General features: G+C 45.6%; 1 protein-coding gene across 1 annotated transcript; it reads right to left on the reverse strand.

Annotated features, from left to right (window-relative positions):
- Nucleotides 1–2,482: 2,482 nt before the first annotated feature.
- On the reverse strand, nucleotides 2,483–9,929 carry LOC310839950 (aquaporin-5-like). Its single transcript, XM_083729075.1, has 4 exons — nucleotides 9,473–9,929; nucleotides 4,590–4,751; nucleotides 3,656–3,736; nucleotides 2,483–3,506 (listed from the first exon to the last, which is right to left on the reverse strand). The coding sequence occupies exons 1-4, from the start codon at nucleotides 9,833–9,835 to the stop codon at nucleotides 3,270–3,272; spliced, it is 843 nt and encodes a 280-aa protein (XP_083585201.1). The 5' UTR covers nucleotides 9,836–9,929; the 3' UTR covers nucleotides 2,483–3,269.
- Nucleotides 9,930–15,626: the final 5,697 nt, after the last annotated feature.

The following is a 15,626-nucleotide window of genomic DNA, read 5'->3' on the forward strand; positions in this document are numbered from 1 at the left end:
AGTACCACTCGATAAATCGAGCATTTCTTGTGTTTGACTAAAAGCTGCCACAAAACCAGCCCAAAAAATCTGCAAATCCAACTAAGAAAGACCCTGAAATAAGCAACCATTTACTATAAATCTGCAATGCACTCTGTGTGGGGCTACCTTTCAAGGTGACCCGGAAACTACAATTAATCCAGAATGCTGCAGCCAGACTGGTGACTGGGAGTGGCTGCCAAGACCATATAACACCAGTCCTGAAAGAACTATATTGGAACCCAGTATATTGGAACTATATTGGAACCCAGAGCCTCTCCACCTCCATTGTTCTGCCCGGACACTGAGGTCCAGCACCGAGGGCCTTCTGGGGGTTCCCTCATTGCGAGAAGTGAGGCTACAGGGAACCAGGCAGAGGGCCTTCTCAGTAGTGGCACCCGCTCTGTAGAACGCCCTCCCACCAGATGTCAAAGAGAAAAATAGCTACCAAACTTTTAGAAGACATCTGAAGGCAGCCCTCTTTAGGGAAGCTTTTAATGTTTAATAGGTTATTGTATTTTAGTGTTTTGTTGGAAGCCGCCCAGAGTGCCTGGGGGGACCCAGCCAGATGGGCGGGTTATAAATAAATAAATAAATAAATAAGAAGAAGAAGAAGAAGAAGTCCAGATGTGGTTAGCTGCAGTTATTCATTGATGACTGCAATACGCTCTGTACATGGCAAGAGGCTTGCTCCTTGATTATTGCACCACTTTTTCCAGGACTGAGTCCTGGCGTTGAAAAGACGTTTGGGGATAAAGGCTTTGACCCAAATGGAGATGTGGAATCCATCAATGCCAGGGGCTTTGCTGTCAGTAGTACAGCAATTTCTCCTCTCTTTATAATTGCCTCAACAATCTCTTGTTTAATCTCCGCAGCTCATCCATCAGTGGAATGAGATCTGGGGATAAAGCAAGGATATGCACCACCAAATTCGAGCCATTTGTAATAAACCCTCTGCTTGCACTCCAGCCCGGTGTACATAAATCTCTGGGTTTGTGGTGGTTGTTGTTGTCTTTAAAAAGCCCACAAAGGCACACAGAGACATGCAGGCTTTCTCGCAAATATCAGGCTTTTAATAAAATCTTGCCCATTAGCTCTGAACAGAAGGGATTTTTGCCATCTGTTGAGCCGCAGACACCAAGATTGACAAGGTTATTATTGCTGAGACAGAAATATTCACTCTCTGTCTTTTATCTTTTCTGTATCTTCTAGCCGAGGGGGGGAAAAATACAAGGGGTCTGTTATTGCTGAAATACATCTTATTTAATGCTGCTTGCCTCAAATCAGCGGCAATCATGAGAAATTGCAAGGTCAGGAAGAGTGGAAAGCGAGATGAAAAGAGGAATTTATGGCAATGGAAGCTTGTGTTGAAGAGGCGAGAGACTAGACTGTTTGGGCGAGATGTTTATTAAGAGCCCAGCACCTCCAGTGCCCTCAGGATACAAAGGGGAACAGATTTCTCCTGCTTAGAAAGAGAGAAGGCAATAAGACTCCAGCAATTGAAGCTGCTATGGGCTATTTAAAAGTCCACCATCAAGATATACAGAAGCAACAGCAAAGGGACAAAGAGAAATTACCCACAGGATGCAGAGAAAGGGGGAGCAGAAAAGCATGCCGAGGATACCGTAATTAGAATTAATCAGACATATTAAAGGTAAAGGGACCCCTGACCATTAGGTCCAGTCGTGGCTGACTCTGGGGTTGCGGCGCTCATCTCGCTTTATTGGCCGAGGGAGCCAGCGTACAGCTTCCGGGTCATGTGGCCAGCATGACTAAGCCGCTTCTGGCGAACCAGAGCAGCGCACGGAAACGCTGTTTACCTTCCCGCCGGAGTGGTACCTATTTATCTACTTGCACTTTGACGTGCTTTTGAACTGCTAGGTTGGCAGGAGCAGGGACCGAGCAATGGGAGCTCACCCCATCGCGGGGATTCGAACCGCCAACCTTCTGATCGGCATATTAATTTCATACAAATGATATTAGTAAATTACTGGGTGCCTGAAGAGCACAACTAGAATACTGTGTCCAGTTCTGGGTGCCACAATTTAAGAAGGATATTGACAAGCTGGAACGTGGGCAGAGGAGGGCAGCCGAGATGTTCATTCCCAGAATTTGCTGATGAAAACCACGACAATTTAAAAAATGAATTCAAAACCACAATAAGGTTTTTAGTGTGGGTGTGCCCAGGGGTGTACAAAGCGGGGTGCGGGGGGTTGTGGCCCACCCCGGTGTCATCCCTGAGCGGGTGACAAAATGTCACACCGTGGGGGGCGGCACTTACTGGGGGGGGCCTTGTCTGCAGCGAGCCCGAGCCACGCGTCCCTCCTGGGAGGGACACAGTGGCTCGGGGCCCCGCGCTGCCCAAAATGGCAGCGTGGGGCTTGCATCCACCAGGCGGACTCCATGGGCTCCTTGCCGTGCTGCCCTCCTGGGTGGATCGCCATGGCACCCCCCCTGGGCGGCTCACCCCGTCCCCGCTGCTCCGGGTCCTGGAGCAGCTAGCTACCCCCCTGGGTGTGCCCTCCTGAGATCATGATTTTCCTATGCTAGTGTCGGGGACCGTGCTGAGGAGGGCTGCACTGAGGATAGTTCGGAGCCACCCCTCCCCCCGATCCTGAATCTTCCCAGGAGCAGAAGGACAGTATAGATTTGGAACAGTGGTTTGCAGAGGGGCATAGTTCAGAAGGCAGAAGCTGGGAAATCCTGGATGGGGAACAGCTAAGAGAAGATGCACCGGGAGAGAGAGAGAGAGCGAACAGATTCGCTGTCTCTGGAAAGCATCCATCCGCTCAGCCCAAGGTCAAGAGGAGTAGATAAGGTGGCAGCACAGAAAGCACAGTGGTTACGAGCTCAGGTTACAAGATGCGGTAGTGACATGGGTGAGTAGGGAGGAAGTGGGTGGAACCCTTAATTGGGAGCACCGCCATTCCTAGGAAATGGATTCTTTGTTCTCGCTGTGATCATTAAAGTTTCTAACTGGTAAGAAGACTCCTTTTCCTTTGTTCTGCTTATCTACTGCCAAGGGGTGGGGGTGCGGGGAGGGATTCCCTGAAGCCTGACAGCTAGAGCCTGTCAGCAAGCAGCGTTTTGAAAAGTCACATGGGCAAGGAAGGTGCCTTCTCCCACCCAATCCTCTGTTTGGAGGTGAGACAAAGGCGAGGCATTCCTAGTCCACAGAGCTGGATCCTGAGCGTAAGGTTAGCTGCAGCGTCCATCCCACCGCGTAAACAAGAAGGCTGAGCCTGTCCCCTTTAAGAGACCAACCCACAAGCCTTATCATCAGTGTCGATGAGCTTGGGAAGGGTGTGGACAGAGTAGGTCTTCAAGGACTGCTTCTTCTGACGTCCATGCTCGGCTTCTTTCTCAGGATCACGGTCTCCTCTGAGGATGGCAATTCGGTCTGCTGTGCTCCTGGGTTGCGGGCACAAAAGATAGTCGTACAGCATCATGGCTACGATGGCACCAGCTAGCGGTCCAATCCAGAAAATCTGTGCAGAGAGAAGGAAAGGATGCTTTGGTCAAAGCTAGGGCTAGGACTTTGCCAGCAGCTGCTGTGTGGGTCTAGCTGCAAGGGCCTCGCTTTGAGAGATGCTCCTCATCCCATCTCTTTCAGAACAGAGGCAGAGTCTTCTCTTACCCAGTGGTTAGCAAAGTTCCCCATGACCAGAGCTGGGCCAAAGGATCTAGCCGGGTTCATAGAGCAGCCAGTGTAGTAGATCTAGGGAAACACAAAGAGGTGGTTGAGAGGAGGGAAGGAATACATGCCCTCCAAAATTTCTCCAATGAAAATAGGGACGTCCTCTTCCATAATAATAATAATAATAATGGCACTGAGGTTCAGCACCGAGGGCCTTCTGGCGGTTCCCTCACTGCGAGAAGTGAGGTTACAGGGAACCAGGCAGAGGGCCTTCTCGGTAATGGCACCCACCCTGTGGAATGCCCTCCCATCAGATGTCAAGGAAATAAACAACTATCTGACTTTTAGAAGACATCTGAAGGCAGCCCTGTTCAGGGAAGTTTCTAATGCTTGTTTTATCATGTTTTTAATCTTCTGTTGGGAGCCGCCCAGAGTGGCTGGGGAAACCCAGCAAGATGGGCGGGGTATAAATTTATTATTATTATTATTATTATTATTATTATTATTATTATTATTATTATTATTATATTTCAAAAATCCATGTAAAATTACATAATTTGTGTCATATGGTTTCTCTGGCGCCTGCCATAGCTAAGGCTTTCCTGTTCACTCAGTTTCCCTGATAAGCATGATGATTCCCATCTGGTGATCTGCAGACCCCCTCATAACCCACCTGGCGGGTGTCTGTGGCACCATTCACACACACACACACACACACACACACACACACACACACATATGAATGACCCTGTTCCACGCCAAGGTCAGCGTTGATAAGACCCTGGACTGGAGTTGCCACAAACCACAGCCTAAAATGTGAGATCCAATTGCAAGTTTACAACTGAGGATCTTTGAGGGAAGAGCTAAGCGTTTTGATATAAGCGGTTGATTTTCACAAGAGGGACCCATGCGTCTCTCTCTCCCCGATACCCACCCCTATGAGGTGTCCTGCAGTGACTGACAATCCAATGGACAATGCTGGGAAGCCAACATCCGTCCTGCGGCTGTCGGTGGACGCAAGGACGCAGAGGACCAACTGGAGTGTGAGGAACATCTCAATGGTTACAGCCTGTCCTGCCGACGTGGTGTTCTGGGGCTGGAAAAGAAGGGCACGTTGGTGAGAAATGTCCCTAACTGCACTTTTGGAGGCTGAAGGTCTACTCGACTGTCCGGGTGGACTTTTGAGTGGGTTGCGAGGGGCTGACACAGTGAACCGCTTCCATAACGTAGCACCATCGGCTGCAGTGAGGACATGGGGTACGGCAGAGGTGTCCAACTTCCAACAGACTGCGATCTACTCCCACTATAAATAAACTGGCAGTTACCTACCCATTGGATTGACCAAAGAATTATGGCAAGAGAAACAGATGGACTATGCAGAATGGGCAAAACTGACACATAAACTATGGGACAAGGGTCACTGTGACTTTAAAGATGAATGGGAACCTTTTACTAAGTACTTAAAGAAGCAACAAAGTGAACTGGACTCCTTGGCAGGGGGGAAAATTAAGGATGGTATCTTGTAAGATAATATGCTTTGTTCAAATTCCTAATAACAAATATATATATATATATTTTTAAAAAGGATTGACCAAAGTTGTTGAGCTTTTGTGGGGGAGGATGACCAAAGTTTTTTTAGGGAAAGATTTAGAAAAGATTTTCAGCAAATCAAAAAAACTAGTTTTAGTTTAAATAATAATACAGTGGTAAATAAGATTTTCAGCAAATCCAAAAAAACTAGTTTTAGTTTAAATAGTAATACAGTGGTACCTCGGGTTAAGTACTTAATTCATTCTAGAGGTCTACTCCTAATGGGGCCTTCTGCTGCCGCTGTGCCGCGAGGGCACGATTTCTGTTCTCATCCTGAAGCAAAGTTCTTAACCCGAGGTACTATTTCTGGGTTAGCGGAGTCTGTAACCTGAAGCGTATGTAACCCGAGGTACCACTGTCATCATAGTGAAAAAAAGGTGTGTTCTTTGTAATTTTGCAAAATATACTAGTTAACCACATGAAAAGTACTCCCTGGTGTTTTTATTTAAGTCCTAGTTTTAAAATGACTGGAGATTTTGACCAATTTTTCTGAGCACTCGGGGTCAAAAGAAAGCAATTTAAAACCACTGTTGTCGAGACGTTTCATTCTGAGTCTGCTAGACAGAGCCAGACAGAGGTTATGGCGGCAGGTGGGTGTCCTGTCCTGCCCCCCCCCCCCAAAAAAAATCCTGGCTACGCCCATGGTCACAGGGTAGTTCTCAGCAAAGTGAATCTTGAGTTGAAGTGAATGGAAATTGAACAGGAGAGGAAAAATTAAGGATCCGGTTCAGGGCATGGGAGGGGCCCAGCTTGCCTTGCATAACTGGGCAAAAGGACAAGAGGCGACGTCTGCTCTGCAAAAGCTGGTATTAGCGAGAGCCGAGACAAAAATATACCAAAGATTTCGGGGTCAGAGATCACTGGCGGTGAAGAACAACAGAGAGAAGCAACCTTCGGACTGGGCCCTCCGTGACTTTTCTGCAAAACAACAAAGCCGAGGCGAGAGAGTTCTGTTTCATTTTAATTTTGCCCAGCATTTAGAATTGCCTCCTCCAGGCAGATTCTGCCGACGGACTGGTAATTCAGTCTCATAACACACTTCCAGAAAAAGCAAGCCAGCGGCTGGGGTTAACCAAAGGGATTTTAAAGAGAGAGAGAGAGAGAGAGAGAGAGAGAGAGAAGGCCATAATTTGAAATATTTAAACGTTCCGCTGTTTGATCAGATCGGTTGCAAAGGCTTAAGTCTGAGGCACAGTTTATTACTATGATCAATTAATTAAATTTGTATACAGCCCTATCTCAGGGCAATTCACAACATAAAATCACAATATAGTATGACAACATGATATCAAATAACAACAACAAATGTAGAAAGCTGAACTTAAAACAGGAAAACGAGAAACTGAGAAAACTGGACGTGGCGTAGTATTTTAATATTGTATTTTAATATTCTGTTGGAAGCCGCCCAGAGTAGCTGGGGAAGCCCAGCCAGATGGGCGGGGTATAAATAATAAATTATTATTATTATTTATATCCGGCCTTTTTCCTTGACAGGGATTCAAGGTAGCTTACAGGTGAAATAAGAACAGCTAAAAACATAGGGAAACCATTAAAAAAAATAGAATTAAAACTATCGATCTATGATCTATGAAGAACATAAAGATAATTACAAGAAAAACTATGAAGAACCAGGCTTTTGTTAAAAGTTGTCAGTACCCAAAAGCCTGCTGCAATAAGAAAGTCTTCAGCTGCCAGTGGAAGGACAACAAGGAGGGAGCTAGTCTAACTTCTCTAGGGTGTTCCAGAGTCTGGGAGCTGCCACCGAGAAGGCCCTGTCCTGCTTCTCTACCAATCGTGCCTGTGAGGGTGGCAGGACCGAGAGAAGAAGAGGAGGAGGAGGAGGAGAGGGAGGAGGAGGAGGAGTTTGGATTTCATATCCCGCTTTATCACTACCCGAAGGAGTCTCAAAGCAGCTAACATTCTCCTTTCCCTTCCTCCCCCCAACAAACACTCTGTGAGGTGAGTGGGGCTGAGAGACTTCAGAGAAGTGTGACTGGCCCAAGGTCACCCAGCAGCTGCATGTGGAGGAGTGGGGATGCGAACCCGGTTCCCCAGATTACGAGACTACCGCTCTTAACCACTACACCATACTGGCCCTCTCAGAGAAGGGCCTGCTCTGAAGATCTCACAACCAGGGCAGCTTTGCATGAGGGAATGTGGTCTATCAGATTTTACCAGGGCTCTCTGCACCCCAACACAAACCTGCGTTTAATGCAAGGATGCAGTCCCACAACACACAAAGCAATGGTAAAAGGAGTGTCTCTGAACATGTGCAAAGCACATTTCTCTTGCCATTCAGCAAAGCCACCCCCACTACACTGCGCATTTCACAGGGGCAGAGACAGCAGGTTGCAGCAGATGCTATCTTTTAGTAGATCTTTTAATTTCCAGATTTTGACGCCAGACCTTTTAGGTGTCCCTGCTTTCCAGGGACAGTCCCAGATTTACAGATGCCGTCCCAGTTTCTGATTGGACCCTGGAATGTCCTTCTTTTCCTTAGGACGTCCCTATTTTCGTCAGAGAAATGTTGGAGAGTATGATGACCCTATTTTCATGGGGGGAAAGTTGGAGGGTATGGAGTTTTGTGACCCTCCCCTCCGAGCCAAGGAGATAAGTAACTATACAACCTTTGGAAGACACCTGAAGGCAGCCCTATATAGGGATGTTTTTAAATAAATGTTTAACGTTTTATTATGCTTTTTATATATGTTGGAAACCACCCTGAGTGGCTGGGACAACACTCAGATGGGTGGGGTATAAATAGTGTATAATAATAATAATAATAATAATAATAATAATAATAATAATAATTGAATAGGACGGTCCTTATTTTCATTGGAGAAATCTTGGAGGGAATGTGACACTAACCATACACCTGGTATACGCACATCACCATCAGACCCAATCGTAGGAGAATCAGATGTCCAAAAAGCTCCCGTTGTTCCTAAGCATATTAATAAATGCACATGCACGAGCTCTTCATCACTCTAGATTACTGAAACAGACCAACAGAGTCTCAAACTACTGTGCAGGGAATGAGAGACAGTCAATGAAGGCAGCTGCTTCTGTTGCTACCAAGGGGAAAGGATTCTGGCAAAGCCATAATAGCAAAGAAGAAACACAGCTCCTTTCTCCATGGATATGGCTGCTCCAAGGCACCCAAAGCCCTGCTTGGATGCGCACATCCTTACAGTGACCCGTCAAGAGTCTCCAAAATCTGCAGAAGAAAATGCGCATTTCTTTTATTTTAAAATCACAGCAGGATTGAATGGGCCTGGGCTTGTGCAGGAATGCCAGAATTCGGTGAAGTTTTCCATTAGATGGACGAAATTCAAATTCAAGCCCATATGAATAACTGCAAAACTTAAAGATGTTGCTGTGGCAACATCTCAAAAAAGACCGGAGAAGGTAAGGTTTGGTTTTTCAAGTAAGATGGAAAATTTGGGGCAGCCAAATAAATCCAGAGGTGCTTTGGACTCCAGGGTTATATAGTGGTACCTCAGTTTTCGAGCGTCTCCGAAGCCAAACGTTTTGGAACCCAGACGCTGAAAACCCGGAAGTAAATGCTTCCGTTTTCGAATGCACCTTGGAAGTCAAACAGCTTCCACTGTGTGTTTTTCAATTTTCTCCATTGAACTTTAAACCAGCCCTTTGTGCCTCAGTTTTTGAATGTTGCGAAACTCAAACGTTCTTCTGGAACGGATTACGTTCAAGAACCGAGGTTCTGTATGTTGTCATTCAACCTACAAAGCACATTTCCTTTGTGCACTGTCTGGCAATCTCCTTTTGTGGCCTATTCATCATCATCATCATCAACAACAACAAATTTATTATTATTATTATTATTATTATTATTATTATTATTATTATACTATTTATACCCCACCCATCTGACGGGGTTGCCCCAGCCACTCTGGGCAGCTTTGAACATGTATAAAAACATAATAAAACATTAAACTTTTTTAAAAAAAAGCTTTCCTATACAGAGCTGCCTTCAGATGTCTTCTAAAAGTTGCAGAGTTACTTATCTCCTTGGCTCAAAGGTCACATAACTCCGTACCCTCCAACATTTCTCTGATGAAAATAGGGACGTCCTAAGGAAAAGCGGGACATTCCGGGATCAGATCAAAACCCAGGACGGTGTCAGTAAATCCGGGGTACTGACCCTGGAAAATAGGGGCACTTGGAAGGTCCGACCTCCCCATCAGTGATCATTTTCAGACTCACCCCATTGACCCCCAGGCTTCCGTGGACCTCACGAGGGGTCAACTCATAGAGAAGAGCGGCTCCCACCACTGCTCCGAGGAGCTGAGCGAGGACGTAGGAAACAGCTTTGCAAAGGGAGATGCGAGAGCCCAGCAGAAACGCGGCGGTCACTGCAGGGTTGAGATGGGCGCCGCTGACGTGGCCCAAGCATTGGGCCAAGGTGCCGATAGCCAGGCCAAAGGCGAGAGCGACTTGCAGAACCGAAGGGGAGGCCAGGGGCCAGGGCAGGGCAGAGCCCAGGCCTACGAACACAAAGACCGTCGTGCCAATTAATTCGGCCAGGAAGGCGCGAGTCAAGGCCCTCGAACACAGTTCCCGCTTCATCGTTGCAGAAGGCCGCAGGAATCCACGCTTGCCTCTGCGGCCGCTCTGAGCCCGCAGGCAGGGGAGAGAGCCCGGCAAGCCTTTATATGTGTCCTTGCCCCAGACTGGAACGAACCTGGCTCAGCCTTGTAAGAACCGGAGCTTCAGGTGGGAAATTTTTGGAGCGTCTCCTCATGAGTCAGGCGGAGGCCTGTCTGAGCCTGTGATGGACCCTCCCATCCACAGGGATTTTATAAAACATGGGCTGTCAGCTTCTGAACTGATGTTCCCTACCAAGGGAAGCCGCTATCCAAAACCCGAAGGGAGTAATTGTGCCGCGCCCGAGTCCCATTTGTCATTTTTTAATGCAATTATATCCCATCCACCCTCTAAGGAAGCCAGAACATTATAGAGGGAGTTATCCCATTTCCCTCCTTCACAACAACCTTGTGAAATACAGTGGTACCTCAGGTTACATACGCTTCAGGTTACAGACTCCGCTAACCCAGAATAGTGCTTCAGGTTAAGAATTTTGCAGCAGGATGAAACCCAAGAATTACCAACAATAGAAGAATGGCAGATGAAGATGATGGATTTTTCGGATCTAGGCGACCTAACCGGAAGAGTCCGCGACCAGAGGGAGGAGGGGTATCAGGAAGAGTGGATTAAATTTAATGGTTACTTAGTTAAATATGTTAAGTTAAATGAACTGAAAATAGCTTACAGATACTTAATTGGCTTAGGATTTTATTTATGTTAAGTGATGAATTAAGATGTTTAATTTCATAATGTGAAGATCTAAGGTTGTTAATGTTTAAGTTAAATTTTATAAGAACTGTGATTTGGAAAACCGTTAAAAAGATATCCAATGAAATTCAACCAAGGGGAAGCGAGGAAGTCACTTAACAATGTTAATAAGTGTAATTTTCAATAAGGCTATGATTTATGTTTGTTTGTCTTATGTGTTTGTTTATAATGTTGTGAAAACCAATTAAAAAAAATTGGGGGGGGGGAAAGAACTTTGCTTCAGGATGAGAACAGAAATCGTGCTCCAGCGGTGCAGCGGCAGCAGGAGGCCCCATTAGCTAAAGTGGACAACAGAAGCGGCTTAGTCATGCTGGCCACATGACCCAGAAGCTGTACGCCGGCTCCCTCAGCCAAGAAAGCGAGATGAGCACCATAACTCCAGAGTCGGTCACGATTGGACCTAATGGTCAGGGCTCCCTTTACCTTTACCTTTAGGGAGTAGTTGGGATAACGCCTAGGGATCTGAAACGTTTTAAGGACATTCCCTCCCATCCCACCCATAAGGGCTATTGGTCCTGTTTCCTTTTAGGAAACCACAGGATTCTTCGCAATGGGAAGAAGTATGGCGCCACCTATTGGCAAATGCACAGCACAGTCCAATGCTCTTCGCTGTATGTGCCGCTGATGAGCTGGGAGAAGATTGATGGCAGAAGATCTCCCCGTGTGTGTGTGTGTGTGTGTGTGTGTGTGTTTGCAGTGGGGCTGTTGATATTGATCAGAGAAGCAGCCTTGGGGAGAGAAGGCATTTACCTTCCTCCACCCTCCCTATGAGGCAAATGTAAACAGCAATTGCTAAAGCTGCTTATTATCTAAAAATGTATGTGTGTTTCTTTTTCAGAAGCATTGTGTGAGAGAAGGGGGGTGCTTCTTTGAAGAGGGTGGTATTTACTCACAGGTTTCTTTAAAAAAATAAAATAAATTTTATTCAGGTTTATAGAGAAAAATACAAACCTTGATACCCCCCCCCCAAACCAGGACAGTTATCTAGATACAGTGGAACCTCGGTTTTTGAACGTAATCCATTCCGGAAGACGGTTCGACTTTATTTTGTTTACAACAACTTCTAAAATGTTCGAAAACCGAGGTGCAAAGGGCGGTCTGCGATTTCTTTCTTTCTTTCTTTTATTAATCTTTATTACTTTCCCACACAAACATATATGCATAGGTAACAAGTCATACAAAGCAAAAGCAGTAGAAGTAAAGAGAAAAAGAGAAAAAGGAAAATACAATATATTATAATTAGATAACAAGTTAAAATGTAAAACTTCCAATCATTCTCATTACACTGCTTATATTGCCTATGTTTTAGACATGTTTTAGATATCTTATTGGACCATATAAAAATAATATGAAATAACATAAATCTGCGCGAGAATACATGCCATTTCAATGGAGAAAATTGAAAAAACCTCAGCAGAAGCCGTTCGACTTCTGAGGCGCGTTCGAAAACGGAAGCAATTACTTCTGGGTTTTCGGCGTTTGAAAACCGAAATGTTCAGCTTCCGAGATGCTTGAAAACCGAGATTCCACTGTACAATAAAAACTCAAAAGAGGGCGGGGGGAGAAAGAAATAGAGAAAGAAAAAGGAAGGGAGGGAGGGAGGGAGGGAGGGAGGGAGGGAGGAAGGAAGGAAGGAAGGAAGGAAGGAAGGAAGGAAGGAAGGAAGGAAGGAAGAAAGAAAGAAAGAAAGAAAGAAAGAAAGAAGGTAAAAAATAAAACAGAAAAATAAGATTCAGAAATTAAAGAACTTTCTGAAGTATCTACCCGCAATTTTGGCGTGTTAAGATAATTACATTTTTAAAAACTTTTAAAAATCTGCTGCCTGATTAACTGGGGACTTCTTTAGTAAATCAAAAGTGCATAAATTGATTTATCAACTGAACATAGTCCCAGTGTATGCCTCCATGAATCAACCCATAGCAGTTTGCTGTTGGGTATATCCATCATCCGAGGGACGCAGGTGGCGCTGTGGGTTAAAGCCTCAGCGCCTAGGACTTGCCGATCGAAAGGTCGGCGGTTCGAATCCCTGCTGCGGGGTGCGCTCCCGCTGCTCGGTCCCAGCGCCTGCCAACCTAGCAGTTCGAAAGCACCTCCGGGTGCAAGTAGATAAATAGGGACTGCTTACCAGCGGGAAGGTAAACGGCGTTTCCGTGTGCGGCTCTGGCTCGCCAGATGCAGCTTTGTCACGCTGGCCATGTGACCCGGAAGTGTCTCCGGACAGCGCTGGCCCCTGGCCTCTTGAGTGAGATGGGCGCACAACCCCAGAGTCTGTCAAGACTGGCCCGTACGGGCAGGGGTACCTTTACCTTTACCTATATCCATCATCATCTGCTTATTTGTATCTACAGCATAGCAGCCTGCCCTTTTCATTCCGTGCAAGTATATCCACTTTGTAAACAGCCACGATGGACTGAACAAAGCGTCTCCCCAAAGGGAAATTATCACATTTCTCTTCTGTGCACCAGAGCCGTTTGTTTCCACTTGAGCCTGGGGGCAACAGCACAGCCAAGTTGGAGCAAAGCCAGTTCTAGGTGGTTGGAGGCCCTGGGGCCAGAGACACCAGATTACTCCCAAGATTGGGGCACATGTTGTGGGCGTGTGATGTCACACAATGTTGTGACATCTGGAGGAGGCCGATCGTTCTGGAGGAGCCGGCCACTGAAGCTGTGATGCCCAATGCGTGTGACATCATGCGTGCGCCGTGCATGTCAGGCCTGTTAAGTTGTGGGTGAGCATACCAGACGACACAGCTATTCTTCAAACATCTCTTGTTTATTCACAAGCCAGAACTGAACTGTACCAGCTCCATCTGGTACACAGGCTGAGGCCCACAGACTGTCTCGCATGCTCTAGTTATCTCTCACTTAAAAGGTAAAGGAACCCCTGACTATTAGGTCCAGTCGTGGCCGATTCTGGGGTTGCGCCGCTCATCTCGTTTTATTGGCCGAGGGAGCCAGCGTACAGCTTCCGGGTCATGTGGCCAGCAGGACTAAGCTGCTTCTGGCAAATCAGAGCAGTGCATGGAAATGCTGTTTACCTTCCCGCCGGAGCGGTACCTCTTTATCTACTTGCACTTTGACATGGGGATTCGAACCGCCGATCTTCTGATCAGCAAGTCCTAGGCTCTGTGGTTTAATCCACAGCGCCACCCGTGTCCCGTTAGCCTGCATATTGAAGTCCAAATACACATCAGAATTACTAGAGATCAAGGAGCCTAATACAAAACTGGCCAGACCTAAATAAAGACCATCAAGAAACTGGTAAATCAGGTCCTCCCTTAAAGAGGGCACATATTGTGGTGAGACCTGGAAAACCGACACCCTGTGTTGTGGGTGGGTACGACTGGTCAGCCACAACACCCAATTGGTAGGTCCCTTGTAACTGGGAGCAATCTGGCCAATGGGATGCAGTCTAAACTGTTAAGTTGTGGGTGAACATATCAGACGACACAGCGATTCATCAAACAGCTCTTGTTTATTCACAAGCCAGAACTGAACTGAAGGGTTCAGCCAGCCTGCTTATATAGAGCTCCACTACAATGCAACAGTAACCACTTTGTGTAACTATCCAATCATTGAACGTCACTTTCAATCCATTATTTGCATATGTGGACCTGAGTGAAAACTATTTAGAGTATCCCCCTGCTGGCCCAGGGTGAGAACTTCAGTACATAACAAGGCCCCCTCAACATGGAAGGGGCACAGTCCGCTTCCAACAAATATTGAGGGGGCTGAAGACACCTCAGGCCCCTAGAGTTGGTGTGCCTGCCTAGTGCAGTTCCCAAAATAGGGACCCCCTTCTCCAAAAAAGAAATGCATGATATAAGAGACCAGATAATATATACTGAGGTGTTTTGAAGACCAACCAATTTAACTTTCATGTACTACAAAATAATAATAATAATACTTTGAGCACATGCAGTTTTGCAACGCTCAGCAAAACACAACCGAAAAACATTTCGGCAACCCTAATAAACAAAATGGTGACACCAGTCAAGCTTGCAAAAATTTACCACTTGCCTCATAATAAATGTTGGAAATGTAAAGAAAATGAAGGTACATTCTTTCACCTTTGGTGGACGTGCCCAAAGATTAAGGCGTTCTGGGAAATGATATATAATGAACTGAAAAAGGTATTTAAATATACCTTTCTGAAGAAACCAGAGGCCTTTCTCTTGGGTATTGTCGGCCAATTGGTGTCAAAGAAGGACAGAACATTCTTTATGTATGCTACAACAGCAGCAAGAATACTCATCGCAAAGTATTGGAAGACACAAGACCTACCCATCTTGGAAGAATGGCAGATGAAGGTGATAGACTATATGGGACTGGCAGAAATGACTAGCAGAATCCGAGACCAGGGGAGAGAGACAGCGGAAGAAGATTGGAAGAAATTTAAGGACTATCTTAAGAAACATTGCAAAATTAATGAATGTTAGAATGACGTTGGTTTAGAAATTACGTGGTTTCAGCTGTAATGGATAAGTAAAAAGAAAAGAAAAGCCAAAAATTAAATGAAAATTAAGGGAAAGGATTTGCTGAATTAATAAATTAGAAACTGGAATACAGAAAGGGGAGGTATGAGGAAGTCGGGGAAGTAAGTTATAAGAAAATAAGGGATTGAAATTATACTTGTTTTTAATTTTGTCTGTATTATTGTTTTGTTTTGTTTTTATATAATTTTTGAAAATTTAATAAAAATCTTTAAAAAAACAAAAAACAAAATGGTTGGCTTATTTTACAGAAATAATTTAGAAGGGTGCCTGCACATTTTGCTTTATATAAATCAATCAATCTTTATTACGGTCCAGAGACCCAACAAATCATTACAAAGCAATGCACAATCCAGACAGCCTACCTCCAGGTTAAACAAGCATTTTGTTCAGACTTAAAAATAGGGACCATTGGTTCTTGCAACCACCAATAGAAACTTTGCCACTGCTATGTTCTAGCGTTTGCCCGGTCTTCCAATAGGAACCTGACATATTGAGCCTCTGATTTTCCCG

This window comes from Podarcis gaigeae (genome assembly GCF_964106915.1).
Source record: "Podarcis gaigeae genome assembly, chromosome: 2".
Lineage (NCBI taxonomy): Eukaryota > Metazoa > Chordata > Lepidosauria > Squamata > Lacertidae > Podarcis > Podarcis gaigeae.